The 14,590-nt window shown below is 37.0% G+C and overlaps 9 protein-coding genes across 9 annotated transcripts, besides 2 other annotated features; 2 read left to right on the forward strand and 7 right to left on the reverse strand.

Moving 5' to 3' along the window:
• Positions 1–5,674: part of a mobile genetic element that runs on past the window's edge.
• Positions 318–656, reverse strand: TVAGG3_0463160 (protein of unknown function, DUF4106 family; the record flags this gene model as incomplete). Its single annotated transcript, XM_051235148.1, has 1 exon — positions 318–656. The coding sequence occupies one exon, from the start codon at positions 654–656 to the stop codon at positions 318–320; it is 339 nt and encodes a 112-aa protein (XP_051092972.1).
• Positions 1,170–1,925, reverse strand: TVAGG3_0463170 (uncharacterized protein; the record flags this gene model as incomplete). Its single annotated transcript, XM_051235149.1, has 1 exon — positions 1,170–1,925. A coding segment is annotated over one exon (756 nt), but the record flags the coding sequence as incomplete, so codon positions are not given.
• Positions 2,074–2,793, reverse strand: TVAGG3_0463180 (protein of unknown function, DUF4106 family; the record flags this gene model as incomplete). Its single annotated transcript, XM_051235150.1, has 1 exon — positions 2,074–2,793. One exon carries the CDS (start codon positions 2,791–2,793, stop codon positions 2,074–2,076), a length of 720 nt encoding a protein of 239 aa, XP_051092974.1.
• TVAGG3_0463190 (protein of unknown function, DUF4106 family) lies at positions 2,850–3,711 on the reverse strand (the record flags this gene model as incomplete). Its single annotated transcript, XM_051235151.1, has 1 exon — positions 2,850–3,711. A coding segment is annotated over one exon (862 nt), but the record flags the coding sequence as incomplete, so codon positions are not given.
• TVAGG3_0463200 (protein of unknown function, DUF4106 family) lies at positions 3,825–4,061 on the reverse strand (the record flags this gene model as incomplete). Its single annotated transcript, XM_051235152.1, has 1 exon — positions 3,825–4,061. One exon carries the CDS (start codon positions 4,059–4,061, stop codon positions 3,825–3,827), a length of 237 nt encoding a protein of 78 aa, XP_051092976.1.
• TVAGG3_0463210 (protein of unknown function, DUF4106 family) lies at positions 4,793–5,382 on the reverse strand (the record flags this gene model as incomplete). Its single annotated transcript, XM_001298940.2, has 1 exon — positions 4,793–5,382. A coding segment is annotated over one exon (590 nt), but the record flags the coding sequence as incomplete, so codon positions are not given.
• A 378-nt stretch (positions 5,675–6,052) lies between the features above and the next one.
• On the reverse strand, positions 6,053–10,811 carry TVAGG3_0463220 (guanylate cyclase protein; the record flags this gene model as incomplete). The annotated part of the gene is made up of 1 exon (XM_001298939.1): positions 6,105–10,811. One exon carries the CDS (start codon positions 10,809–10,811, stop codon positions 6,105–6,107), a length of 4,707 nt encoding a protein of 1,568 aa, XP_001298940.1.
• An 867-nt stretch (positions 10,812–11,678) lies between these two features.
• TVAGG3_0463230 (protein of unknown function, DUF4106 family) lies at positions 11,679–11,989 on the forward strand (the record flags this gene model as incomplete). Its single annotated transcript, XM_051235153.1, has 1 exon — positions 11,679–11,989. A coding segment is annotated over one exon (311 nt), but the record flags the coding sequence as incomplete, so codon positions are not given.
• A 391-nt stretch (positions 11,990–12,380) lies between these two features.
• TVAGG3_0463240 (protein of unknown function, DUF4106 family) lies at positions 12,381–13,103 on the forward strand (the record flags this gene model as incomplete). The annotated part of the gene is made up of 1 exon (XM_051235154.1): positions 12,381–13,103. A coding segment is annotated over one exon (723 nt), but the record flags the coding sequence as incomplete, so codon positions are not given.
• Positions 13,104–13,940: 837 nt separating this feature from the next.
• Positions 13,941–14,590: part of a mobile genetic element that runs on past the window's edge.

The following is a 14,590-nucleotide window of genomic DNA, read 5'->3' on the forward strand; positions in this document are numbered from 1 at the left end:
AAGATGGACGTATTCGAGTATCTCTTCGAATTGAAGCAGAACAAAGTTTACACACACAAACAATACAAATACATTGACAGAATAGTTCTTTATACAAACAATGGTAAATGTTATAGAATAGCAGTCTTTGCTGAACCTAAATATTTTCATAAAGCAAAGAAAGTTGGTATAACCGAGATGGTGAAAGTTCTTGACGTTGACAAAAATATAACAACAAAACTTACAGATATTTCTAAAGGTAAAGTTTATCTTACAATATTATGTCAAAACTGGCGTACTGTCAATATTTGACGGAGAGAAGTCAGTTCAAGAACAACTTACTGACCTGCTGCCAAAATCTGCTCGATGGAAGCTGTCGTTATGCCAATCTGAGGAGCCCCAGCAGGTTTCATCGAACGAATCTTCAAAAGAGCATCTTCCGTGAAAAGTGCTATTGGTTTTGTAAACTTCTTTGCTTTCAATTCATCTGGACCGTCTCTGTCACCAGTATATTGTATTTGTACAGTACCAACAGTTGAAATACCACCCATAAAGTCTTCTGAGTCAGCAAATGGAATGCCAAGCCAAAAGTTTGAACGGTCTCCATTTGTATATTGAGTTTTTTGACCTCCTGTATGAGTCCATACTTTCACATATGGCATAATAGAACTTTGCATTTCAGGGTTTATGGTTGTTGTGAAGTTGTTGTTAAAGTTCATAGCATCTAATGTCAAGTTGTATGACCTCATATCCTCAACTGTAGAATATTCTTCTCTTGGATAATATTTGCCATCTATGTTTATATGATATTTAATACCGGGGTTGTAGAAACAAGAATAGTCATTTATAGTTCGTCTGAACAGTACAAACATAGTATCTGCATGTTTCATTGCAGTTGTTAAAGCAATATCTGTTCTTGCACCTGGGTCAGCACTTTGGTTTCCAACTTCACCTGCAAAGTCTTTGACAGATATTTGGTGTATAGGGAACATAAGTGGAACTGCAATATATTTGGCAGCTAAAGCATTTGAAATATCTGGGTCCAACATATAGACTGCAAGTCTGCTTTCTATTCTCTTGCATTCAAATTTTTCGCATGTGAACTTAACTGGGTCCCAAGCATCTCCAGCAGCATTGAAATAATAGTTTACTTCAGTGTTGAGGTTTGAGAAACCAAAGTCTAAGTCAACCTTGCCTTTGCAAAATTCGGCGAATGACGTTTTATTTGTTCCCATTACGTCTGTAAGAGTGAATGGGTCTTGTGTTGGTGCAATGACTAAGTTATTTTTGCTTGGAGTAAGTTCAATAGAAATTTTTCCTGCCCAGTTTGGCAAGTATCTTAAAAACCTGAAGATGAGGAAAGATGACAAAGGAACTCTAAGTTTCAGTTTTACTTTGGTTACTGCTGCTGCAGTTTGTCCAGAAAGGTTAACATAAACTCCTGGAACGTTAGGGTCAAGTCTTCTTATTTTCTCAATAGTTGCATACTGGTCTGTTTGTTCTCTAGCTTGTGGTTGTACGGAGTTTCTCAAAGCGAACCATTCATAGTTTGCCCATGTTACTGTTTGAACTAAGTCAGAGTTAGAATATATCTTATATCCCATGAAAACTTCTGGAGCATATTGGTATCCGACATAGAAAATTCCATTGCAACCTTTCTTGTCAGACAACTTGGCAGAAGGTTTTATTTCAATGTCTTGTTCCACGTATAAGAATGAGTTGTCAATAGAAATAATATGAAACCTGTCGCAAGCAATATCTACTGTTGTTGAAGAACCTTCTCCAAACTCACCTACGTTTCCATAAGAAACAGCAGTTGTATATTCGTAAGTTCCAGGAACTATTTCTGACCTTCTAATGGCATTGTCGCATTCGTTATACCATTCGGAAACATTTCCGTTCATGGCATCCAAAACTGTTGGCGTTATATTCTGAGCGGCGTACATTTCATATGGGTAAAAATATAGAATAGTTGGATTTATTTGTCATAATTGTTTCGGACCAAGCTTTACTTTCTTCCTGACTGAGTTTTTAACTCTTCTTTTTCCTTCATTGCCACTACTTTCACTAGATGAAGTTACTTCTTCACTATTTTCACTTTGTTCTACTCTTCTTCTTTGGTGTCGCTTTTGGTAACTTGCCCTCTGCTTCAAGTTGTTGCATCTTTGCCTCATGTTCACCTAGTATGTTGTAAATTTCCCATGTCCTTTTTGCCTTTGGGCTCTGGTCGCCCATCTCAGGTAACCTATATCCTAGAAAGATTTTGTCATAGTTTGTATTTGAGTCTTCGCGTATTGTTTGCATGACTCTTTCCTGAGTTTCCGGTTCAAGCTCTTCAAACAGAGCTTGTCCATATGGAATAAGCTCGTTTCCAAATATATGTTTTTGTAGCCATTCTGGTTTTCTTTCCATGTTACCAATAATATCTTTTGTGAATGGGAAAGCTTTTACCCAATGTTTCAGTCTTGCGTCATTTATTTCTGTAGTTGGTTTTATTTTGTCAAGGAACATGTTTTTCAATACTAACATTTCATTTGGTACTGTCCATTTGAGTTTTCTTAAATATTCATCCCTTCTCGGTTCATTGTCTGCAAAGTAAGTTTTTATGACATTTTGCAAACTTTCGTTTGCAAGGTCATGTACAATAGGTTCTCTTCCTTCTCTCTCCCTAACTTTCTTTCTAAACTCTTCACCAAATATACCATCTCTATGGTTCTGTGTAGTTCTTTGAGATAAATGTTCTAGAACGTCAGGTGTTATATTTCCATCAGCCATGTTCATTTCATACTGGTTCAAAATATCTGCATCTTTCATATCTTTCAATGGCATTAAAGCCGCGCTGAAAATACCAGCTATATCTGGTTCACCATTCACTTCCATTGCGTCTACAACTTCTTGGAATTGAGGTTGTAAGTTTATGAACCACCTATCCGGATTAGCTTTATGACCCCATCTCATTGTAGTTCCATAGTCTGCAGAAACAAAAGTAGGTTTGTTTCCATATTGGTTAGGTTCTGAATGAACTTTAAACAATGTTTCATTTCTATATGTTTTGGTGAAATTTAACCTTTTATTTTCACCGAGTTCAGCCAAAGATTGAACGTTATATGGTCGTAAGTAAAAAGGATTGTTGTATTTGCGTACACTTTCTTTCAGTTCTTCCATTCTATGCTGAATATTTTCATCTGATGTTGGAGTCTTTTGTATGTCGGCGAACATTTTTCGATATTCTTCTACTATGTCAGCCGAATTTTTCTTAGACTCTTGGAAAGATTCCATATTCTCCGCATACACTTGTTGAGGGTCAAGATTTTTCGGCTGTTCCAAATCTTCATCTAGTTCTGTGAAGTTAGTTTCCAAAGGATGGACTTGTTTGTTTCCTTCAGGCTCTTCTAGCTGTTGTTGCTGAACTATTTCTTCCATGTCTGGTTGTATCTGAACTTCTTCCTGTGGAGTTTCTTGTACCTCATCTGCTGGCATTTCATATATTCCGAGACCGTTTTTAACAAGTTCCCTATTTAAGTCATCCGCATTCATAACCCTTTCTTCTTTCGTTCCGTCTCTATTTTTTACGCGTTTCATGAAGATAGTTGAATTATCATTTATCTCTGACACCAAATATCTCGGAGTAAATTCAGTCATGTCATTTGGATGATATGCTATTAAATCATATCCCTTAGCGAGCTTGTATTTTCCAGGTTTGAAATTATATCCCATTTGGTGCTGAACCATAAAGCTAAATAGGTTCGGGTCAGTATTTCCTTCCTTGAACTTTCTAATAGCTTCTTTATATCTGTCACTAAAGTCAAGAGTATCTGGGTAACCATAATTTTCCTTAAGCATTTTTAAGAATTCTTGGTTTCCTTGTTCTCTACTTCTTTTATGTCCTTGCTCTGTTTGTGGTTGTTGCTGTGCAGTGTTTTGAACTGTTGGTTGTGGTGCAGTGTTTTGAACTGTTGGTTGTGGTGCAGTGTTTTGAACTGTTGGTTGTGGTGCAGTGTTTTGAACTGTTGGTTGTGGTGCAGTGTTTTGAACTGTTGGTTGTTGTGTTGGTTTTGGTGCATGCCTGTGTCTGTGTCCATGTGACGATGTAAATGTTTTAGGTAGTCCTGGTGCAGGTGCTTCTCTTGGAGGGTTTGGTGGTATATAAGTTCCACTAGCTAGTATATAAGTTCCACTAGCTAGTATATAAGTTCCACTAGCTAGTATATAAGTTCCACCAGCTGGTATATAAGTTCCACCAGCTGGCACATATGTTCCATCTGCAGCATAATGTCCTACCTGACTTTTCGTTTTTAAGAAAGCATTTACTAGGTCTGTTTTGGTCTGTTGTAACTCTTTTTCTTGACTTTCCACAACAGTTGCTCTAACGGCGTCATAGGCACTTTGAACTGCCTGTCTCGTTGCTGCATCTGTTATTTTCGTCATATTTTGTGCTACTTCTCTTAACTCTTTGTCGAAACCTTCAGACTTCAGTTTCTTTCCAGATGAGAAGTCGTTCACTAGTTTCACCTTACTATGAAGAGCTTCGAAGGCGTTCTTAAAGTCAGCATTCATTAAAGCTTCATTTGAACTGTCTTCATCCGCTTGTATTTTTGTCCTTATTGACCCTATAAGTTGGGCTGCTTTAGCGTTGGCTTGGGCATCTAACCAGTCATTATTAGCTTTTATATATTCTGCGCTTTTCATTGCCTTTTGCATGGCTGCGTCGTTATTTTTACTTTCTTGTGCTAAGTTTTCATACTGTACGGTTTGGTTTTGCAACTGTAAAAGTTTTTCTGCCTTTACATTTGCTTCAACTTCTTTTTTATACTCATCGCTATCCATATATGTCTTCAGGGCTTTTTGTTTTATCTCTTCATCTTTCAGTACTTTATATTGAGTAGTATGGTTTTTCAAATTTATAACATCTTGTTCCATTTTTGCTACTTCTGCTGCTTTTTCTGACACTTTTTTCGCATATTCCTCTGTACTTAGTTCTTTCAGTTGTTCTTCTTTCTTCTTTTTCTCTACGTTTAACTCATTGAGTTTCTTTGTGTGTCTGTCATATTCTAGTTTCTTTTCGTTTTCACTTATTTGTTTCTGTATGTCTATGTTTGACTTTTTGACATCTGTTATTTGATTTTTGAGTGAACTCAAATTCATTTGACTTTGAGGGTTATAAGCTGTTCCGTCTGCAGCTCCACCATAGCCTGCCATTTTCGCTAAAAGTGCCGCTCTTAAACCTCCACTCTGTGCACCAATAACTCGGTTTAAAAGCATAGGGTTGCTTGACATTTGTTGCAACATAGTGGGGTCATTCATAATTTGTTGTTGCAACTGTTGTTGTGGTGTTAGTTTTACTATTGGATGTTTCAATGCTCTCTTCCTCTTACGTATATTCTTACGTAGCTTACGTGGCATTTTAAGTGAAGTTAAAAAGCGGTTTTTGACAGATGTTTATATGACACTTTTTGTTCAGCACAAAAAACTACTCGGTCAAAGTGTTGTCAGTTTTGTAAAATAACCGTCCTATCTTGTTTTAAAATGGAGAAAAGGCTTCTCAAAGTATACTTCCTTGGAACGCCCGTAACTTTTCCTGTAGCGACGATAGACCCTTACTTGTCCGGACAAAGTTATACTAAACATCTTCAGGGCTAGAGGGCACGAAGTGCCTGGAGGCCCCACTACCTTTTTTTTTTTTTTTTTTTTATTTAAGTACACACTTCATGATATACATTTATTGTTGATAAATTTGAATAAACATTCGTTATAACAGATCATTAGCCTTAATTTTTTTGCCATAATGGTACTCTTCTGGTTACTTTTTATGCCAATGTGATGCAAATTCTCGCAATTTTTTTAGTTTTATTTTATCAAAATTTTAATTACATTCAAAAGTATTAAAAAGTGTTAATCCAAAGCTCCATTTGAATGACCCCAAGTTATATGCAGAAAGCTTGCTATTTTCAGAAATTCGGTACAAAATTTATACATAAATGGAAGTATCATGACTACATTATCATCTAAACTTCAAGTTGTAAGTAATTTTCGATGGCATTTTCTTTCATCTGAAAATAATATGATATTAAAATAAAATAAAAAACAAACACTTTATAAACAAAAATATATAAAAATCAATATAATTAAATTGCCCCAGAGAACATATTCAAAGAGAACTGTTCCTCAGAAAGCGCTCTATTTGCATAATAAATGAAATAAGTTATTTGGTTTCCTTTTCCCTTCAAGAATACTTCTCCTCTTTCCTCGATTGTGAAATCATTACTTTTTATTAGTTCTTTTATTGACTGCGAAATTTGTACTCTTCCTGGGATGTCAGAAGATTGCAATCTTGCTGCGACATTTATTGGATCTCCAATAATATCGAATGTTGGTTTGTCAGCACCCAGAACTCCTCCAATCAAAGGGCCTCCGCTATTTATTCCGATTCTGAGCTCCAAAGACGAATTAAGTTTCGTGTTTATGTCTTCCATCGATTTCAAACACTTCAGGCAGCATTTTACTGCACTTTCCGCGTGTTCTTCCTTAGAGTTATCTTGGTGGAATATTCCGGAAGCAGCCATGTAGACATCTCCAATTAGTTTGATCTTGTTAACAAGAGGGAACTGCACAACAATCTTATCGAAATTGTTAAAGACCAGAGACAAGTTCTGCATGATTTCGCTCGGACTCAGATGACTGGAATACTGAGAAAACTTCACGATGTCGATGAAGAAAACGGAAGAGTGGTTTATGTTGAATGAGATGTCTTTCTCGCCTCTGTTCAATCTGAGTACTATGTCTTTAGGAAGTATCTGGTAGAGCAGTTTCTCTGACTTTGCTTTCGCTGTCTCTGCTGCCTTCCTCTTCTTTGTTTCGTCCAAGATATTCGTCATGATGAAAACAAAGGAAACTTCCTTCTCCTCCTTCACTAAGAAGCGGGAGACATTGAACGGAATGCTGCGGCTGGAGTCATTGATGAAGTGGTTTTGGTCCTGGGCTGAGTTCTGGCTCTCGGAAAGCGAAGAAAACAGTGAGTTGATTTTGTTTTTGTCTCCGGAAACAGCGAAATTCGAAATGTTCTGGCCAAGCATTTGGTCTGGAGTCATTCCCAAGTTTGTGTTCACTGCTGGATTGACTATTTCTATCACTCCCATTGTGTTTGTGACAATCACGCACTCACTTGCACTCATTACGATTCCTTTCGAAATCGACCAATTCTCGTTTTCCCTCGTTTTCGTCGTGTTTCTCCTCAGGAAATTGATCAAATCAGAAGAAGACACAAGTGTCTGTGGCGGCAGTCTCTGCATCAGTCTGAGCAATGATCTGTACGCGACGTTAAATGAGTTCACGTATGTCAAATCGAAAGCGAAATTGGCGAAAACGCAAATCGCTCCAAGCAAAAGGTAAATTACAGATTGAAACAGGATTTGGTCGAATTTGTTCTCCAGCAGATAACTCAATCTGTCGCACACATTCAGCACATCTGGATACAAGTGGTGCTCCAGTATGTGGATCAGATTTTCTCCGAACTCTGTCGTCAAGTTCCCGCTCCTCAGCTTCTCCTGGTTGATCAAGTCGTCGATCATGTCTGTGAAGTAGTTGAGCAGGCTGAACGTGTTCAGGCAGCTGTACATCTCGTGGTACGTCGCTGGCTCAGACACGTTGCACTTGTTTTCCAGCTGGAGGATGTCGAGACTAGTGTCGTATCCAATTGATTTCGAAGTTGTCTCGTCTCCGTTCATGAGAATGTTGTTTATCTGCGTCAGCCTCTTTGAGTTCATCTGTATATCCAATATCAGCTCATCCGTAATGACGCAGTTGTGCTCCAGATCGTTTTTTCCGAGCAGAATGAGCTGTATCGCGTTGTTTCCGATCTCGTTCAGGTAGATCAGCCTGGCAATGCTGTAGTAGTACCACTTTATCATGTCGTTCATGCTGTCGTTGAGTTTGATGTTGTTGAAACTCAGGAGGATGATGCAGACGATGATCAGCAGAACAAAGATTATGTTGATCGTGTTCAAGATCTGTCGAGTGATAGGATTCCTCTGTCTGAGAACTGCTTTGACTTCTGAATTCGTTGTTCCGTGTATCATCATTGGTTCCTTCGCTTCTTCTTTTATTTTCGATGGCAGGTTGAGAAGTATCTTGATGATGTTGTTTATCATCGCTTTGTAGGTGTAGATGATGACGAGAAAGGGAGGGATGTTGAGGACAAAAACAAGGATAGAGCAGATGATCATCCACAGTTTGAACTCTTTCTGGTAATTCAATGACCTGTTCAAGTTATATGAAAGCAAGTCCTTGAAGACATCTTTTGTGGCATTCACAACGTAGTTGAGAGTGCTCGCAATGCCGCAGTAGTGGTCGTTCATGAAGAGATTGTCGATTTCGGTTGTTTTGAAATCGCCGGCCAAAAAATTTTGTTTGAAAAACACAAAAATTAGCTGAGAAGTCAAACTGCCGCTGATGTTGGCGTTTGGATCTGAGTCCTCGCAGCCAATAACGCGTGTCTGTTCCTTAATAAGGCCGCCGGAAATTTGGTACGGATTCCACTTCTGTGATCTTGTGGAATAATCGGCCAAAATCTCTTTAAGATTGGTCCTGCCTTTATCGAGACAATAGTAAATGAGTTCGGCGTATGATAAACTGCTGTTCACCAACAAATTATTGTTATCATTTGAAGTGGGACCAAGCAAGGACATACTGTGCTCGTACCTGTTATTCATTGCACTCCAGTGGCTCAGAATGTAGAAGTTGGAGTAGTAAGCATAGAAAACTGAGTTGGATACGAAAGATAACTGTTGGTAGGACTCCCTTCGCCACCAGAACTTCTCTTTTGCGCTGTAGTAAATTATCAGAATGAAGCAGATGTTCATAACAAGGCAAACCAAAGAGAAAACTAAGTCGTAATAAGAATGACTTGGTTTGGAATCGTTGATTGCTCTGTACAAAGCAGGTCTTGACCTTGCATGACTCAATATCTTTCTCGCTACATGCTCATCACCTTCTTCATCCTTAATATAATCTTTATCATCAGTATTATACGATCTTCCTGATGATTTGGCATTGATAATCGCATCCATCATCTCTGTATCCTTGTCCGATACGTTATCAAACGACAGATTTGACCGACCAAACTCGTCAACGATTCCATCTGTTAAATACTTTGGAAATTTATTGACCAGCGACCTAAATGATACATCTACATTATAATTTTGGCCCTCCAGGATTGATTCTGTCCTCTGGTACTGGTCAATTGCCTCGTCAAAGTCGCATTTTGCCTCTACCAAGAAATTTATGTATTCGTTGTTAATTCCGACATTGTTTGGGTTATTTTCGAGGACATATTTGAAGTAATTGTTTGTATCGAACAAGTGTTGAGAAATCTCTGTCATATAAGCAGATGTACAGCTTGTTTTGTCCCAGAAAGAGTTTATTGCTAGCTTGCATTCTTCATTTCTCAGTTTAACTCTGTTCAGAGCGTCCAATGAATCTTTATTAGACGTTGTAAGCCTTCTTGTCCTTATTTTCGATATTTGGTATATGAGAAACCTGTTTACGAATGTCAGCTTCCTCTTGTTCTGAAGTATTTTGTACAATTGGTTCAATCTCATCTGATATGAAGGGAAATAAGTGACAACTTGAAGCATTGTTGCCAAAGATGACTCCATCATATCGTTGTTTATTATGTAATCAGTCAGAGATCCATCGACAAAGTAGTCGCAGAGGCAGCCCATTCCGACAACAACGTACATCTGGGTGTACAATGGGTGTTTGAGGATGGGAAGAGAGTTAAAGTACTCTGTAATGTTGCGTTCGTAATCATCTGTATAAGAGAGTTGTTTTTTGATTCGATTTTCTTGTCTGGAAAAATACAAGCGACTTAATGGATAAGAAATTAAGAACATGAAGAGAAAAGCAATTATGATGGAGTTGTATGATAAATTCTTCGCAAAACAAAGAACTAATAATGATAAATCTAAAGTATAAGTTACAATCGCAATTGCCATGCACGTAGGATTCCTAAATAGGGTGTAGAATGGGAAAAAAGCAATGCGGACACTGCAGTAGAAGGCAACGAGGAAATGAATGAAAATTAATGGAATAAAATACCAATCTGGAAAATATCGTAATATCGGCGAGAGAATTAGCTCGCATGTAGAAAATCCAAACCATGTGAAAACAGCAAAGTAATCGTAAAGCTGAAATGTTAAATTTGTCAAAACAACAGATCGAGATTTCATAAAAATGCCATTATAGAAATGATAAGAGCATGTTAGGAAGCACACCAAGCCAATGATTATTTCTGATATGTAATCAGAGTTGTATTCAGTCTGTAAAGCGTAAACTCCATGGGTTAAGACGTAGCACGACGGAATTAGAAATATCAGCTCGAGTACATCAAGCACAAACACTGATATATGTGTTAGTATTCTTGGAATTATATAAAACTTGTAATGAAAAAAGATCATGAAGACAAGCCATAAACTTGTTATAATTGATACGGCAAGGCATGCATAAGCGGCATCCATATGACTAGTTGTATTGTCAAGAGGATCTTGAAATGCTAATATGCTTAATATTACTTTGTAAACTTTTGTCCAAGAGCCTGTTGTCCTTTCTGCAGCAGGTGAATAAACCCATAGACTGACAAACACCATTTGTAATGAAATAAAAATGGTGATTACACTCGATACCCAACTGGGATAATTCGCAACTTGCATCATCTGATCGTAGATAGGAAATATCAGGTCAATAAGATGAAAGCCTTTCTGTTTAGTAATAAGATTTGGCTGTGATGAAACCTCAGGATTAAGACTTTCCTTGCCATCCGTTGAAGCTTCCGCCATAATTTTTTTTGAAAAAACAATCTAAAAAATTTTGATGAAATAAGAGCGGTTACTATTGATATATGAAATAAATATGAGAAGGTTTATTTATTGTAATCATTGAAATGATTTGAATGTGTTCACAAAAGTTATAAAAGAACAATAGTAAAGAAATTGCACTGAGATATGTGATTTTGAATTATGCTTATTGGTAACGTAAATCAAGTGCTTCAATTTTTTGTGGTTCAAACCAATCAAAACAATAATATTTGCTGTATATTCTGATCCATATAAAACATTATTAAATTCAAATTCAATACAGTCCAAAAATATTTATTCAACATTTTAAATATAATGTTGTATCAATACATATTAACCTATAAATATTGAATTCAATGAAAAAATTGTCAGTTTAAAACATATAGAAAAATTATAACAAATGAATATACTATCTTTGTGGTAATTGACGGAAAATTGAATGGCAGTACGTTATTTTTGATTTTTACATGTGATTATTTTTCATTCAAAATGATTTAGAATAAAATCTCATAGAGTCTTAAATTCAGACGTCTGTAATAATTTTTTTAAATAAAATGGACTTTCCATTAAAAAAAAAAAAAAGGTAGTGGGGCCTCCAGGCACTTCGTGCCCTCTAGCCCTGAAGATGTTTAGTATAACTTTGTCCGGACAAATAAGGGTCTATCGTCGCTACAGGAAAAGTTACGGGCGTTCCAAGGAAGTATACTTTGAGAAGTCTTTTCTCCATTTTAAAACAAGATAGGACGGTTATTTTACAAAACTGACAACACTTTGACCAAGTAGTTTTTTGTGCTGAACAAAAAGTGTCATATAAACATCTGTCAAAAACCGTTTTTTACTTCACTTAAAATGCCACGTAAGCTACGTAAGAATATACGTAAGAGGAAGAGAGCATTGAAACATCCAATAGTAAAACTAACACCACAACAACAGTTGCAACAACAAATTATGAATGACCCCACTATGTTGCAACAAATGTCAAGCAACCCTATGCTTTTAAACCGAGTTATTGGTGCACAGAGTGGAGGTTTAAGAGCGGCACTTTTAGCGAAAATGGCAGGCTATGGTGGAGCTGCAGACGGAACAGCTTATAACCCTCAAAGTCAAATGAATTTGAGTTCACTCAAAAATCAAATAACAGATGTCAAAAAGTCAAACATAGACATACAGAAACAAATAAGTGAAAACGAAAAGAAACTAGAATATGACAGACACACAAAGAAACTCAATGAGTTAAACGTAGAGAAAAAGAAGAAAGAAGAACAACTGAAAGAACTAAGTACAGAGGAATATGCGAAAAAAGTGTCAGAAAAAGCAGCAGAAGTAGCAAAAATGGAACAAGATGTTATAAATTTGAAAAACCATACTACTCAATATAAAGTACTGAAAGATGAAGAGATAAAACAAAAAGCCCTGAAGACATATATGGATAGCGATGAGTATAAAAAAGAAGTTGAAGCAAATGTAAAGGCAGAAAAACTTTTACAGTTGCAAAACCAAACCGTACAGTATGAAAACTTAGCACAAGAAAGTAAAAATAACGACGCAGCCATGCAAAAGGCAATGAAAAGCGCAGAATATATAAAAGCTAATAATGACTGGTTAGATGCCCAAGCCAACGCCAAAGCAGCCCAACTTATAGGGTCAATAAGGACAAAAATACAAGCGGATGAAGACAGTTCAAATGAAGCTTTAATGAATGCTGACTTTAAGAACGCCTTCGAAGCTCTTCATAGTAAGGTGAAACTAGTGAACGACTTCTCATCTGGAAAGAAACTGAAGTCTGAAGGTTTCGACAAAGAGTTAAGAGAAGTAGCACAAAATATGACGAAAATAACAGATGCAGCAACGAGACAGGCAGTTCAAAGTGCCTATGACGCCGTTAGAGCAACTGTTGTGGAAAGTCAAGAAAAAGAGTTACAACAGACCAAAACAGACCTAGTAAATGCTTTCTTAAGAACGAAAAGTCAGGTAGGACATTATGCTGCAGATGGAACATATGTGCCAGCTGGTGGAACTTATATACCACCAAACCCTCCAAGAGAAGCACCTGCACCAGGACTACCTAAAACATTTACATCGTCACATGGACACAGACACAGGCATGCACCAAAACCAACAGTTCAAAACACTGCACCACAACCAACAGTTCAAAATCCAGCACCACAACCAACAGTTCAAAATCCAGCACCACAACCAACAGTTCAAAACCCTGCACAACAACAACCACAAACAGAGCAAGGACATAAAAGAAGTAGAGAACAAGGAAACCAAGAATTCTTAAAAATGCTTAAGGAAAATTATGGTTACCCAGATACTCTTGACTTTAGTGACAGATATAAAGAAGCTATTAGAAAGTTCAAGGAAGGAAATACTGACCCGAACCTATTTAGCTTTATGGTTCAGCACCAAATGGGATATAATTTCAAACCTGGAAAATACAAGCTCGCTAAGGGATATGATTTAATAGCATATCATCCAAATGACATGACTGAATTTACTCCAAGATATTTGGTGTCAGAGATAAATGATAATTCAACTATCTTCATGAAACGCGTAAAAAATAGAGACGGAACGAAAGAAGAAAGGGTTATGAATGCGGATGACTTAAATAGGGAACTTGTTAAAAACGGTCTCGGAATATATGAAATGCCAGCAGATGAGGTACAAGAAACTCCACAGGAAGAAGTTCAGATACAACCAGACATGGAAGAAATAGTTCAGCAACAACAGCTAGAAGAGCCTGAAGGAAACAAACAAGTCCATCCTTTGGAAACTAACTTCACAGAACTAGATGAAGATTTGGAACAGCCGAAAAATCTTGACCTCAACAAGTGTATGCGGGGAATATGGAATCTTTCCAAGAGTCTAAGAAAAATTCGGCTGACATAGTAGAAGAATATCGAAAAATGTCGCCGACATACAAAAGACTCCAACATAGAATGAAAATATTCAGCATAGAATGGAAGTACTGAAAGAAAGTGTACGCAAATACAACAATCCTTTTTACTTACGACCATATAACGTTCAATCTTTGGCTGAACTCGGTGAAAATAAAAGTTAAATTTCACCAAAACATATAGAAATGAAACATTGTTTAAAGTTCATTCAGAACCTAGCCAATATGGAAACAAACCTACTTTTGTTTCTGCAGACGATGGAACTACAATGAGATGGGGTCATAAAGCTAATCCGGATAGGTGTTCATAAACTTACAACCACAATTCCAAGAAGTTGTAGACGCAATGGAAGTGAATGGTGAACCAGATTAGCTGGTATTTTCAGCGCGGCTTTAATGCCATTGAAAGATATGAAAGATGCAGATATTTTGAACCAGTATGAAATGAACATGGCTGATGGAAATATAACACCTGACGTTCTAGAACATTTATCTCAAAGAACTACACAGAACCATAAAGATGGTATATTTGGTGAAGAGTTTAGAAAGAAAGTTTAGGGAGAGAGAAGGAAGAGAACCTATTGTACATGACCTTGCAAACGAAAGTTTGCAAAATGTCATAAAAACTTACTTTGCAGACAATGAACCGAGAAGGATGAATATTTAAGAAAACTCAAATGGACAGTACAAATGAAATGTTAGTATTGAAAACATGTTCCTTGACAAAATAAAACCAACTACAGAAATAAATGACGCAAGACTGAAACATTGGGTAAAAGCTTTCCCATTCACAAAAAGATATTTATTGTTACATGGAAAGAAAACAGAATGGCTACAAAAACATATATTTGGAAACGAGCTT

Source organism: Trichomonas vaginalis, chromosome II (assembly GCF_026262505.1).
Source record: "Trichomonas vaginalis G3 chromosome II, whole genome shotgun sequence".
Classification (NCBI taxonomy): domain Eukaryota; phylum Parabasalia; order Trichomonadida; family Trichomonadidae; genus Trichomonas; species Trichomonas vaginalis.